The 14,497-nt window shown below is 49.9% G+C and overlaps 1 protein-coding gene across 11 annotated transcripts in view; it reads right to left on the bottom strand.

The window, feature by feature from the left end:
- LRRFIP1 (LRR binding FLII interacting protein 1) overlaps positions 1–7,069 on the bottom strand; it is a 199,956-nt gene extending 192,887 nt beyond the window's left edge. For all 11 annotated transcript variants that reach the window (XM_044001588.1, XM_044001587.1, XM_044001586.1 and 8 more), the window contains exon 1: positions 6,933–7,069. In XM_044001588.1, coding sequence (XP_043857523.1) covers positions 6,933–7,028 — 96 coding nt within the window. In that variant the 5' untranslated portion in view covers positions 7,029–7,069. The remainder of the gene's footprint in view (positions 1–6,932) is intronic.
- Between the last annotated feature and the right edge of the window lie 7,428 nt (positions 7,070–14,497).

A 14,497-nucleotide genomic window follows, 5' to 3' on the forward strand; every position in this document is an offset into this window, starting at 1 on the left:
GCAGCCATGTGCCTCCTCCAGGGGCCCCATCCCAAGGCAGCCCACCATTCCATTGCCAGCTATTTGACCATTAGCAAGTCTTGCCCTCCCCCCTCCTCCCCCCCCCCCCCCCCCCCCCCCGCACTGCTCCTGGTCTTACCCCTGAGGCCAAGCCAAACCAACAGAAGCAAGGCTGCCCCTTGTCTGGCTCTGGGCTCCATGATGCTTCTTCTAATACAAACCTGGGCTGACCTGTCACTTGGAGGATCATGTCAATTGGGTTAAGCTCACCATCCCCTCAAGTTCCCATTTTGTCTTCTCATAAATACAGTCTATTAAGGATGGGAGTAGAATCTGAACCAGCTGACTCCAAGTCATGGGATCCCAGGTTTAGAACTAGAAGGGACCTGAGACGTCATCTATCTAATCCAACCCCTGAATTTTTACAAATGGGGAAACTGAGGCTGGGTCAAAGTGACTTGGTCAAAGTGGCACAGCTAGTAAGTGCCTGAGTGAGCAGAATCTGAACTTCGGACGCCAGGCCCAGCTCCCTGCTGCCTCTCAGCAGTGATCTCTGGTCTTCTCCTGTACCCCTAGTCTACTTATCTTTTGAAAAACAATGGAAATCAGATGAGTCTGGAATGATTCCTTCTCGTCTGCCTGTGAATGGCCTCCCTGAAACACGCAGCCCCGATGGCTTGTACTGATTGTTTTGTCCTTTTCTGAGCGTCCACGGATCAACCTTTTAGTACCACATTCTCGAATTTTGCCAGGAATGAAGTCAAGCTCAATGAAGTTTTTAGAACAACTTTTCAGAGCATTAGAAGACAGCTGGGGAACTCTGGGATCTGTAACAGCTGCCGCCGCCCAAACCCATGAGCCACTGGGGAGTCTCCAGAGTTAAGCCTTCTTAGTCCACCCCCAGCTGGAATTCTCTTGCCAGGAATGGCTCTTAGGCAGCCCAGGAGCACAAGGCAACAGGCTCGTCCCTTCCTGACAAGCCCTTCAGTCACAGACCAAGACGCTATGGGAAGAGTCTATTTGGCGCCTGGTACGTAAGGGTGAAACCAAAGGCTGTGCTGGCATGATGGGCACCCAGCTCGAAGGGATTGGACGAGGCACCCCCCTCCCTTCCACGGGGTTCTTGATTTCTAAGTCCAGCCAGGGAAAACACAGGAAGAAACCAAGGAGACAGAAAGAGGGGACAGCAGGCATGGGGTGGGGGTGGGGGAGCAAGGATCCTGCAGAAAGGAGAAGGTGCTCAGGCAGTGCCCTATGTCAAGACTGACCAGGCCCAGACCCTTGACACTGCCCTCACCCAGAACCTCATTGGGCTGTTCACGAAGCTTCAGGGGCTCCCTATGGCCTCCAGGTGAAGCTTTTCAAGTCCTCCTCCATCTTGTCCAGTCTGTCTGTCTTTTCAGACTGAGCTATCAGGACTTCCTGACTTGCTTTCTGAGCCCCTGCCAAGATGGTGTTCCCCATGGAACACATGTCATCTCCTGCCTCCATGGCTTTTCTCTGGCCATGCTGGACACCTAGCGTGCTGTCCCTCCTCTGATCTAACCCTGATGCTCCCTCTAAGACTCAGCTCAACTCACCTCCCGAATAGGGGTTTGCTGACTCCTTCAGTGGTTGGGTTTTCCCTCCTCACCCCCAATGACACTGACAAATTCTAGAATATGGTACTGAAGGGTTATTATAAAAAGGCAGAGTAGTTGTAGAAGTCGGCGGAGTAGTATATTTTAGGAAGGACACTGAAGAGCCAACCAAAATGATATTTATCTGGATATGTGGGACGGCTAGGTGGCACAGTGGATAGAGAGCCAACCCTGGAGTCAGGGACACTCCTCTTCCTGAGTTCAAATCTGGCCCCAGACACTTACTAGCTGTGTGACCCTGGGCAAGTCACTTCATCCCGGTTGCCTCAGTTTCCTCATCTGTCAGTGCAGTGCCTTTGCCAAGAAAAGTCCAAATGGGGTCATGAAGAGTTAGATACAACTGAAAACAACTGAGCCACAACAACCAATCTGGATGCATGTTACTTCCCCCAGTAGGTGGTAAGTGCCTGCTTCTAACAGGAGCGATTTTGGTTCCTCCATATAACCGCAGGGCCTAGCACAGAGTGTAGCAAACAGTTGGCATTTAATAAACACTTAATGGATTGAACTGAATTCCTCTGACTCCAAATCAAGGGCCCTTCTTGAACCCTCCACTGATCTTTTTGTGTAATCAAGGGAAGCATGGGAGCTCAACTGGAAGCACAGCTTTGAGTCCAGCCTTAGGAGGACACCCTGGGGGACAGTCAGCCCCAACACTGGCCTGGACCAATGATAAAGAAATGGAGAGAATAAAGGTGAGAAAGGCGCCTAAATGTTCTGACTTACCCAGGCCAGAGGAATATGGGGAAGTCCCAAGAGATATGTGAACTACAAAGTTGATTGAAAGCAAACGAATCACCAATGGACTCACTCATCCAGAGCTATACAGAGGCACGTTCCTCTGTGGTTCTTCCATCTACTAGGTCCCTGTCTTGGTCTGCCTAAGGATTCCCAGGAGGCTGGTGCTACGCAGCCTCAGACTGGATGGCCCCTGGTGGCTGTGGCTCTTAGGAGCTGTGGTTTGTGTGTGTGTGTGTGTGTGTGTGTGTGTGTGTGTGGTTTTTGTTTGTTTTTTGTTTTTTGCAGGGCAATGGGGGTTAAGTGACTTGCCCAGGGTCACACAGCTAGTAAGTGTCAAGTGTCTGAGGCCAGATTTGAACTCAGGTCTTCCTGAATCTAGGGCCGGTGCTCTATCTACTGCACTACCTAGCCGCCCCTCGGGGCTGTGGGGTTTTACAAAGGGTTGACAAAGGGAAGGGGAGTGTACCAATCTAGGAAAGTCAGCCTCATCTCTGAGGGAGGCAGACAAGGCTGCCCAGTGAGGGCAGAATTCTAGCGACCTATTGCCCTCACTCTTTCCTCTATAGGCCAAAGAATCGACACTTTTGGATTGTGGTGCTGGAGACTGTTGAGCGTCCCTGGACGGCAAGGAGATCAAATCAGTCAATACTTAAAGAAATGAATTCAGGCTCTTCACTGGAAGGCCGAATACTGAAGCTAAAGTGGAAATCCTTTGGCCATGTAAGGGGAAGATGGGACTCTCTGGAAAAGTCCCTGATGTTGGGAAAGACTGAAGACAAAAGGAAAAGGGGACAGCAGAGGATGAGATGCATAGACAGTGTCATGGAAACGACAAACATGAACTTGGGAAGACTTGGAAAGTCTGTGGAGGACAGAAGGGCGTGGTGTGCTGTGCTCCACGGGGTCCCAAAGAGTCGGACACGACTGATCGATTGAACAACAACAAAGCTCAAGAATTCAAAGGAATCTCAGACACAAGCTAGTGCAACCTCATTATTTTACAAATAAGGAAACTGAGGCTCAGAGAGGGAAAGGAGCTTAGTAGCATAGATTTAGAGCTGAAAGGGATCCGATAGGCTTCTCTCAGAGAATAACATAACACTTCAGTGCTCTATTAAGGAGAGAGAATTCCCTGGTTCTTAGTTTCCAACTCCCATGCTCTCTCGTTTGTTCTCTCATAACCTTAAGGTAAGAGAGGATACAAAACACAAGATCACAGATTTAGAGCTCAAGTCATCCTTAGTGGCCACCTAGGGACTTGCCTGAGGTCATACAAGTAATAGGTGACAGAGGCAGGATTTGAACTCAGCACCTCTGACTCCAAAGCTGTACTTCATTCATGGCCTGAGAGCATTTCATCCTCCTTCCTTCCTGCTCTGAATCACTGATTCAAAGAAAGAATCTTGACGGGCCCATGATTCATTTACGGGCCCCACGACACCCCTCATTTGGTTTTACTGCTCACAGAAGCAAAATCCAATTAAAGAAACATCGGATTTGGCACCAGTTAAATATAAGACACTCTGTGAGGTGCTGGGAATACAAAGACAAATGTGAACCGGTCCCTACCCTCCAGCTTACTATCTAAGAGGAGGAAAAGCCATGTCGAGAATTCCATTGTCACGTGTGAAGCAGAGCCAAGCTGGGACATGACACCAGTTTAGATTATAAACGCTTCTGCACGGAGCAGAGGTCTCTGGGTTTGGGTTTGGGACATTTACGCAGTGCTAGTACCCAGCAAAAACTCTGGGGGCCCCGGAGGATCTGGGGTTGGAGAGAAGCACCAGTGGCCCCTTCTCGCACACTGTAATAAACTCTCAAATCCTGAATTCCCACAGCTTTGAGGGGCAGCCACGGACACACTGAAGAAAGCCGTGAGCATAGGCCGGCCCAGTGTGGGCCTCTGCACAAAGGCCTCCCCTGGGTGTTGGCATAGATATTTTCAACCTTTTCCTCTAAAAGTATTCAATTAGGAGTGCCATTCTGAAGGGAAATGAGCAGGCCCCAGCAACACTTTCATGGGGCATAAGTGGGTTACATCTGGCAAAAAACATGGACTCCAACAGGAAAAGGTGGCCACTGGGAAATCTGAGAAGAACCTCGCATGAGGCCACTGCCATCCTCAGGGCTCAACTCCCCACCAGCAGGCACATCCTGGGCCATAGTGCCTCCTGAATGAACCAGACAGGCTGCCCCTGACCAGTATGAGAAAGCCTCTGAGCCATCACTGGCCGGGGAAAGCTGGAAGGCACAGCCTGGCCCCCCACAGGGCACAGGGAACCCAACACCCTGCCCCTCCTGCCCAGCAAAGCTCTTCCCCCCCCAGGGCTCCCTGCAGAAGACAAGACAGCTTGGGACAACTGTCCATGTGGGCAGCTGGCCATAGGGGTGGGGCAGAGGGCCTCCTGGTATGAAAACTCCCTCCACCAGTGCTGACTGGTGACTGGTCTCTCACTGAGCCTTAAGACACTTTCCTGGGGAACTACAGAGGAGAGTGGGGGACCCCTGGTCCCACACCAGAGTCAGGAGGTCTTACACCCAGATCCCCCTTCCTCAAGGATCTTCCCTCTGTATACGGTATTTGGCTGCTGCCTCTCATAGCACTTTTAGAAGCCTTACAGGTTCTAGATCCACCAGACGTCCGTCTCGCTAGCTACACACACAGACACACGTTTCTCCTTTTGTCCACTGTCCAATGGCCTTCCCCCTTGCCCCTGGCCCCCAACAACCCTCCGTATGAGGCCGGCAATATAAGCATCACTGCTCCTGTCTAAAAGAGGAGACGGAGGAGATGAGAAGGGAAGCTGCTCCGGAGCCCTGTGGGAAGTCCGGCAAGCGGACCCTTGGGCCTCAGCTTTGCTCATCTGTAAAATGAGAAGGCTGGGCAAGACGGCACCCAGGGTTCCTTCCAGCTTTAACTCTATATGATCCTGGGATCTTGAGTATTCATTTTGTTATAAACTTTGGAGAATCTGAAAAGAAGAGACCACTAACAACTGGGGGGAAAGCTTACCAGGGGGACAGATGCTATACCTGGGAACTGACTGGTTTGAGGAACTCCCTCTACCAACGGAGGTCACAGCCTCCCCTGCCAATTAGTCTTAGGAGCTGCCTGAGAGGCTGAATGAGCTGCCCGGCTCACAGAGCCAGGAGGAGTCAGGCTGGACTTGAATTCTGGTCTCCCAGGAGCTCAGGCCGGCGCTAACCACTAGACCACAGTGCCTCTCAGAGGAGGCAGGCTTTGGACAGAGGTTAGAAGCACGAGGCTCACTTCACTTCTCTCCTCTCTGGCCTCAGTTTCTCATTTGTAAAATGACCTTGGGGAGCTGGTGCCCCGTCCACCAGCTTGATCTCTGTCTGGGCAGCAAAGCTGTGGCGTCTCCTCACACAGAAGGTAAGCTCTCTGCCGGCAGGGGCCCTTTCGGTTTTGCCTTAGCATTCCCCAGGCACGAGGCTGGCAGGTGAGAAGGGAAGCCAATCAAACAGAAGAGAATTGCCGGTTTTGTCTCCTCTGGGTGGGAAGACTGGGGGACTCCTCCCAGAACATCCATTTAGGGAGAGAGCTGGCCAGCCAAGTCTTCGGCTTCCGCTCGGCTCTCCTCACCCCCCTCCCCCGCCCCACGAGAATGGAATCTCCTATAAGTCAGGGGCTGTCTTTTTTCCTCCGGGCTCCGCACGGTGTCAGGCACATAGGAAGCCTTTAACAAATGCTTGTTGACTGAATGAATGAATACAAGGTCGTTGAAGGCACAGGTTTACCCTCAGTGTCTAGTGGCATGTTTGACACACAGCAGGCGATTACTAAATGCTTGCTTGCTTGACACCTCGCAGCAAGCCTCCCACTCACGGTGGCCCAGGCTCAGAAGACTTCCCTTCATAAAGACAAAGCCTTCTGTCCAAAGGGTCGGCACTTACGAGTTGGAAGGGCCCTCTGGTCCAGACCCCTGATTGTACAGATTAAGAAACTGAGACCCGGAGAGCTCATTTGACTTGCCCACGGCGCATTCTACTACACCGGTGGTCAGGACAGTCACATTTGAAGCCCCCTCACTCCGGAAGCCATCTGGTCTAAACCTCTCATTTCGGAGACGGTGGAAACTGAGGTCCGGGGAGTTTAGGAGACGTTGGAGCTAGGAGGGGCCTCCCAAGCTATCTAGTCCAACTATCATTTTACAGATGGGGAAACTGAGGCCTCAGGCTCAGAGGCTTAAAGCGGTCTCCCAACCCATCTAATCCAGTCCTTTCATTTTACAGATGGGGAAACTGAGGACCGGGGAGATGGAAGAGCCTTCAGGGCACTGCGGGCTCAGAACCTTAGAGCTGGAAAGGGCCTCCCAGGCCATGCGGCCGCCCCCCCGGCCCCCGGACCGGCGAGCCGAACGTCCGGAGCCGCGCCGGGCCGGCTCTTTGTGTGTCCCCGCGCCCGGGCGGCACAGACGGCCCCGCGAAGGTCACGGTCAGCCCCAGCCCCGGCTCCCGGCCCCCGGCCCCCGCCCCCCGCCCCCGGCTCCCCGCCCCCGGCCCCCGGTCCTGGCCGGCGCACCCACCCACCTCGCGGGCGATCTGACTGAGCGCGTCGTCTTCCGCCGTGAGGCGCTCCCGCTGGGGGAGCCTGCGGCGCCCGGAGCCCTGCGTGCCCATCTCCATCGGCTGCCTCCGCCCGGGCTGCCCGGCCCGGCTCCGGCTCCACTGCTGGCCCCCGCCCCGCCCCCGGCCGGCCCCGCCCCGCCCCCAGCCGGCCCCGCCCCGCGCCTGGGCGTCCTGACGTCAGCCTCGGGGGCCGGGGGCCGGGGACCGCGCCGGGGGCTGGGCGGCTTCGGGAGGAAGGCAGGGAGTTTCCCATCATCCTCCAGGAATGATGGGAGGCCAGGGTGCGGGGATGCTCACGAAAGCGCCCAAGCAACGAGAGCGGTCCCAACGTGCAGTGGGCTGCCCCGGGGGAGTGGCTTCTTCATCGCTCTCCAGGGATGGCAGAAAACCGTAGTTTTGACTTTCATTTTATTTTTAAAAAATTTTAAATGGACACAGGAAATACCAAATAAAATGAGCATGTGAGCACGCCCATGTACCATGTGGAGCAGATGGAGAGGGTTGTACAGGAAACTAAGGATCTCTATTATGTAGAGCTTGCTTTAATGCTCTGTATGAAGATTGCATATTTATGTTCATTCAGATTCCATTCTCTCAAATTCTAACAAGTTTCTAAGCAGTTAAAGTCGGGTAATCTTAAGGTCGTGCAACAGAAACTCTGAAAATGCCAGTGGTCACCTCCTCTGCACCTTACAGACTTAAGGGTTGCCTAGAGCACTGAGAAATGAGCGTAGTTGCTATATTTCCAAGGTGACACTGGAACCCAGGTCTTCCTGGCTGGCACTGAGGTCATCTGTGCTGCCTTTAAAAACGAGAGCTGTCTGATAGTGGCATGGACTTCCTCAGCAGGAAGGGAGAGAACTCCCCATCACTCTCTTCTGAAAGCATCCTAACAACCAAAACTGTCCTCAGATGGATCGAGCTGCCTCTAGAAGATAGTGGAGAGTTTCCCATCATCCTCCAGGAATGAGCAGGAAAGCTACATGGACGCCTGAGAAAGTGCTTTTCAAAAAGCTCTCTCCATGACTCCAATGACTAATGCACTCCAAGCACTCTTTCCATCCTGAGAGTCTGTGATTATGTGCCATAGCCCACATCCACTTCCAGGAAATGGCAGCTCCCTGAGGAAGAGGCCATTGCATTCTTGTCTTTGTAGCCACAGCACCCAGAAGTGTGCTGACAATTTTTTTCTCTGGACAGGTAATTAGTGTAGGGAGCTCCCAGATGTGGAACGTCCTTCTGCCAATGCAAATCTAGCCGTGCTCCACTACTAGTCTTGGAGAGCTGCCTGGGACGCTGAGAAGTTAAGTGACCTAACTAGGGTGGCACAGCTTGCATGATCCAGTGGTGAGACGAGAACTCTTAGACTGGCTCCCTTTCTACCCTGCTACACGGCTCCTCTTCCTGATGCATGGAAAGTGACTAATAAATGTACTGAACTGGATGTGTCCATTGAACAGTGGAAAGAGACTTGGCCCAAGGAGTCTTGGAGGCCTTGGTTCAAGTCCTCCACTGTTGTGGTGATTTTCAGGAAGCCTGGGGGTGATTCACTTCCCTTCTCTGGGCTTCAGTTTCTCTACCTATAAAACAGAAACTTTTAATTAGATGGTCTCTAAAGTTCCAAAGACATGCAGGATTCAATGAACCTATGAATGTCTCTCTCTACTGAGGAGCCTGATCTTTGTCAGTGGAGACAGAACTAGCCAAGAAGAAGATCTCAAGGCTTTAATGGACCACATGCTTAGTATGAACCACCAGCATGGCATGGCAGTCAAAAAGTTAAGATGATATTATACTGCATTAGGAAAGGCTGGGGGCAGGGTGGAGAAGAGGGAAAGCATTTACATGGTGCCAATTATGTGCCAAGTACTATTTACAAATATCTCATTTGATCCCTGCAAAGTAGGTGTGATTATTTATTATTATCATTTTACAGTTGAGGATACTGAGGCAGACAGAGGTTGAGTGACTTGCTCTGGGTCACACCACTAATTAGTGTCTGAGTCTGAATTTGAACTCTCAGGTCCTCTGCCCAGGTCCAAGTCCAGTGATCTCTCCACTGTGCCATCAGCTGCCTCTAGAGTAGGTGGAGTACTGTATTCTGCCTCATTACCCAACATGTGGAATACTGTGTTCAGTTCTGGGTACCACATTTAAGGAAAGAAATTGATTGTATGGAACCTGTGCAGGTCAGTGAAGACAATGGAATTCTTGCCATGAAGATTGGTGAAAAGAAACGGGAATGGTCCAGTTGGAGAAGAGAAGACTCCGGGTGATCCCAATACCAGTCACAGACTCATTGAATTTTTGAATTGGAAGAAACCTCTGTGACCATCATTTAATCCAGTCTATAAACCAAAGGAATCCCCCCTATAACGTACCTGACAAGCAGTACTCCCTCCTCTGCTTGAAGACCTCCAAGGAGGGGGAACCCACCATGTATAGAGGCAGCCCATTCCATTGTTGGACAGCTCCGACTGTTAAGACTTTCCCCCCTTTGATATTGAGTCTAATTTGCCTCTTTGCAAGTTCCAGCCATTGCTCCTGGTTCTGTCCTCTTGTGGCAAACAGAACAACTTTAGTCCCTCCTCCAAGTGGTAGTCTACCAACACTTGAAGATGGCGTTCACATCTTTCCCATGCGGTTCCTCTTCTCCAGGCTAAATATATGCAATTCATTCTACTGATTTTTATGTGTAATGGACTTGAGGCACCTTGGTTGCCTCTGAGACTTCCTCTGGAAACTCTCCACTATTTCCAGGTCCTTCTTGACCTGCAGTATCCAGAGCTGAACACAATACTCCTTATAAGGACAGAGATGGCACTAGGACCTCTCTGTTCTGGAAGCTAAGCCTCTCACTGAAACCCAAAACTGCACCAGCTTTTTTGGCCACCATTTTGTACTGCAGACTCAAATCAAGCTCATAATCTACCACAACCCATAGAATTTCTTCTGAACAATTGCTGTCTAATCACACCACCTCAGTCTTATACGTTGGGAATTCATTTTTGCTATCAAAATACAAAATTTAATGTTTTGATAAAATCTAGGGGAACTCTATCCACAGCATTCCCTTCATCCCACAAGTTGAGCAGTCCAGTCCAAAAAAAGCTATGAAGTTGGTCAGCAGTAACTGATCTGTGGCTCTTTATAATCATGGCTTTCCTTTCCAGATGTTTGGTAATCATCTCTTTAACGATCTGATCTTGAATCTCCCCAAGATCCAAAGTCAAGTTCATTGGCCCCTATAACATAACATAACATAACATAGCCCTATAACAGGCTGTTATCTTCCCTGTTCTGAAATTCAGGACATTTGTCCTTCTCCAATCTTGTGGTACCTCTCCCATCTTCAAGGATGCTCCAAACATCCCTGACAATAATTTAGCCATCACAGCTGTTGGTTCTCTTGGACATAAGGACGTAGTTGATTTGATCCAGGTAACTTGGATTCATCAAGGGAAAGTAGGTGTTCTCTTACTGCCTCCTTACTTATCTTGGGTATCAACTCCTTGTTAGTCACTTTTGTTCTGCCATTACTTGTGTATAAAGGTCATTCTCCTTTGCAGGAAAAAAAACGCAGAAAGAAAAGGCTTGGGCAGCTGTGTTTTCTTTCTATTGTCAGTTATCATTGTGCCATGAACCCCAAGCAAAGGTCCTAGCTCTTCTCTGATCCTCCTTTTACTCTCGACATGATTAAATTAAGAGCCCAATGCTTGTTGTTGTCCTCAATTTCCTTTTCTCAACTCTTTCTATGTCTGAACGTTCCTGGTGTTATTTTTAGAGGAGCATGTCAGACTCTAGTATCTATCTTTATTCCTTTGCCATGCAGCCATTTTATTTTTCTAAATCTAAGTTGGTTGTTGAGTTTCCTGTGCATCCACATTGGTCTCTTTATATGAATCCAAATTTCCCTCCTTACTGGAATTGTTTCCTTTTGTATCCTCAAAATCTCATTCTTGGACATCCCCCAGAATGATTTTAGTCCATGGGATGCTACCTTTCTTTCCTCCGAACCATTCAAAATTTGCTTTCACAAAATCTAGGGTATGTGGTAAATTATGCCCAGCTTTCCTCTCCTCTATCACAGCTAGGTGGCTCAGTGAAGTGTGTAGGAACTAGAGTTGGGAAGATCTGCATTGAAATGCTGACTGATATTTCCTAACTGTGTGACCCTGGGCAAGTCATTTAACCTTAAGGTGCCATATAAATGCTAATTACTAGTCACTTCTCCCCAAAGCTTCCATTATTTCCACCCCAGCACCAGTTTTTCTGTTACTGAAAACCAGACCCAGAATAGGCATTCCTCTTTGTTGGTTTTTCTAACCTTTTGAGGGATAAAATTAACACCAAAGCCATTCAAGAAATTATTCGGGGGCAGCTAGGTGGTGCAGTGGATAGAGCACTGGCCCTGGAGTCAGGAGGACCTGAGTTCAAATCTGGCCTCAGACACTTAACACTTACTAGCTGTGTGACCCTGGGCAAGTCACTTAACCCCAATTGCCTCACTAAAAAAAAATTATTCGCTGGGAAAAAAAGAAATTATTAGCTGAGAGACAGAGACAGAAATAGGAAAAGACACAGAGTCAGAGATAGAAACAAAGAGAGACAGACATAGAATAGGTAGAGGGTGAGTAAGAAACAGAAACAGAGATAAGGAGAGAGGAGGGGAGAGAATGAGGAAAGGGAAAAGAGAAAGCGACAGAGATGGAGAGAGAGAAAAGGAGGAGGAGGAGGAGGACTAGGAGGAAGAGAAGAGAAGAGTGAGAGAGCAAGCTCCAGCAGATGTTTGGGTAGCTGAAATCCCCCATGGTCCCCCTATTTCATGCCTCTGTAGCAGGCTTGTGATGTTTCCCAAACTCTTAAGCTATTATTGCTTGGTCCAGGTGAAATGCAATCACTCAGAAGAGAGTTTACACCTGTTCTACTTGGCTCTAAAAGGCCGAGGTAACAACAACAGGTAGAAAGTGCAGAGAGGTTGCTCCCTGCTCCACCATAGTGGAATGGGCTCCCCATCGCTAAGGGACTTCCCAGAAGCTCAGAGCCAGAAGGGACCTCAGAGGCCAAGTGATCCAATCTGTCTCCCTCCCCTACATTCCTCACAAGGTCTCATCCAGTCTTGGCTTAGAAAGCTCTAATAGCTTGAAGAATGACATGAGCTGGGCTGTAGAGGGAGAGGGAGGCAGACAAACAGAAAACAGGGCATAGTGGAAAGAGAACCATCCTTGAAAACAGGAAGATCTGGCCTGGAGTCCTGCTTCTCTGGCAGTGCCCCCTGCTGTGTGATCCTGGGACGGCCACCTCACTCTTTGGTGTGTCAGGCAGCTCTCTAAGGTCTATGACTTTTAGAGAAGGTGCCTGCATTGGGAGAGGGCATTTCTGCATCGAGGCATCTTTGAAAGTACAGGATCCATCCCAGCCTAATTAACCACAGGGTTTTCAGATTCTGATTCAGTCCTCCAGCATAACAGCCATCCCTCCCAGCTCTGTGAAAACATGACATTTCTTAGGTTGGTGAAGCAGAAGGGGCAGATATCTCAAGAAAAAGTGACTTTAAAAAAAAGAGAAAAGGGGGGCGGCTAGGTGGCGCAGTGGATAAAGCACTGACCCTGGATTCAGGAGGACCTGAGTTCAAATCCGGCCTCAGACACTTGACACTTACTAGCTGTGTGACCCTGGGCAAGTCACTTAACCCCCATTGCCCCACAAAAAAAAAAGAGAGAGAAAGGGACTAATTCCTGAAGAGAAGTGCTGGGGCATTTTGGAGTGCTGCCTAAGCCTCAGAAGAGCAGACTGTCTAGAGTCTGGAGAAAGGCTAGTCAGCCCTGAAGGACACTGTCAGGCGCTAACACCCAAACTGAGCCAGCCTTGGGCAAAATGCCAAGGGAGCCAACGAGGCCTTCGAAGAAGGAAGAAATCAGCTTGTGGTGTGGAGCAGAGAGGGTTGCGTCAATGCACAACAGAGAGAAAACAGGCTCGACCCTGCCTTCACCCTGTGTGTCCACTTCCTCACCTATTTCCTCCTTCTGAATGCTGTCTCTTTCAAGAAGCCTTCTCTGATCACAGCTCTAGAGCCAGAGGGACCTCAGAGGCTAATAGGTCAACTCCCTCTTTTACGGAGGGAGAAACTGAGACCTAGGGAGGGCACATGATCATATATCAGAGGGAGTGGGGACAGTAGAGTTCATCCAGTCCAGCCCCCTTGTTATAGCGATGGGGAAACTGAGGCCTGGGGAGAACAAGGGACTTGCTGAGGACCATCCTGGGACCTGCCCATTTGACAGTCAGTCATGGCTCCTCCCTTCTGCACTACAGAGAGCCAGGATCGCATCTCTCTCCAGGTGTTGATTGCACCTCGATTAACCCCAAAGCCACTTCCCTGCCATAAGGAGACAAAGAAAGAGTATTTGTCATTCATGTAGTCACTCAACAGCCCATTTTTTAAGCACTGTGCTAGGGGCAGAGGGGACAGAGATGAAAATAGATTTGTCTCTGCCCTGAAGCAGCTTCTGCTCTATTGGCAAAGATGGGTGGCAGGAAGCAGAAACAATCTGTATGGAGATAATGAAATATCGCATCCACACAAGGTAAAGGGGGTGAGGGAGGCAGAGAAAGGGCAAGCACTGGAAGGTGAAAATCTGGAGGACTGAGGAGGGGGTGGATTTTGGCCATAGAGCCTGTGTTTGGGCTCAGAGCTGGGAGATAAGCACCAGTTGGTAGCATTGCTTTTCAAGTAGGTTCGCTTATCTACTCGGATAGAGAGTCAGCTCATGAGGGCAGTGGCCATCCCTTCTCCCTCTACAAGTCTACCCTTAGCACTCAGCACAATGCTTTGGACACAGAAAATGCTCAAAAATATTAGTTGAGAGTCTGGAATTCATAGACATTCCATGAACTCACAAGAGTACGGGGTCAGAAAGACTTGATTCAAATTCCCCCTCTGATACTTAAGATGCTACTGACCTTGGGCAAATCACTTGTCTCCCTGGGCCTCAGTTTCCCCATCCATGCAGCATTTAAGGTTCCTTCCTTTCATCCTCTGGCATCTGGGCCGTGTTTGTGTGTGTGTGTGTGTGTGTGTGTGTAGGCAAGTCAAAGCCTCTGGGGGCCCAATTGGTCTTTTCAGACAGAAGCATCAAAACCACAGCCCACCAAAAGAGGCTTTGTCCAGAACCAGAGTAAAATGTAATTGGGAAATATTTAACAAAATAAAGAAAAATACAATAAAACACAGATAATAGTCATTTGTGGTTTTCTAAGTCCATGTGCCCCCACAGAGATTTCTTTAAGTTTGATAGCCCTGCTTTAGGAAAATAATTTATAGGCAAATGGCTGGTCAGCCTTGGGGGAAGGAATTTTCACAGCAGTGAAATCCCAGGGATGGACCAAAGCCACACCGAGCCAACCAGACAAACCTCCAAGCTTCAGGGGGCCTGTTACCAGTGTGGCCTAGCAAGGGGTACTGTTGGCCCCAGCTCAGACACTTGGCCACTTCTCCTCCTGGCGCTACCCACTTCCCAGGCATG

Source organism: Dromiciops gliroides, chromosome 4, assembly GCF_019393635.1.
Source record: "Dromiciops gliroides isolate mDroGli1 chromosome 4, mDroGli1.pri, whole genome shotgun sequence".
Taxonomy (NCBI): Eukaryota; Metazoa; Chordata; class Mammalia; order Microbiotheria; family Microbiotheriidae; genus Dromiciops; species Dromiciops gliroides.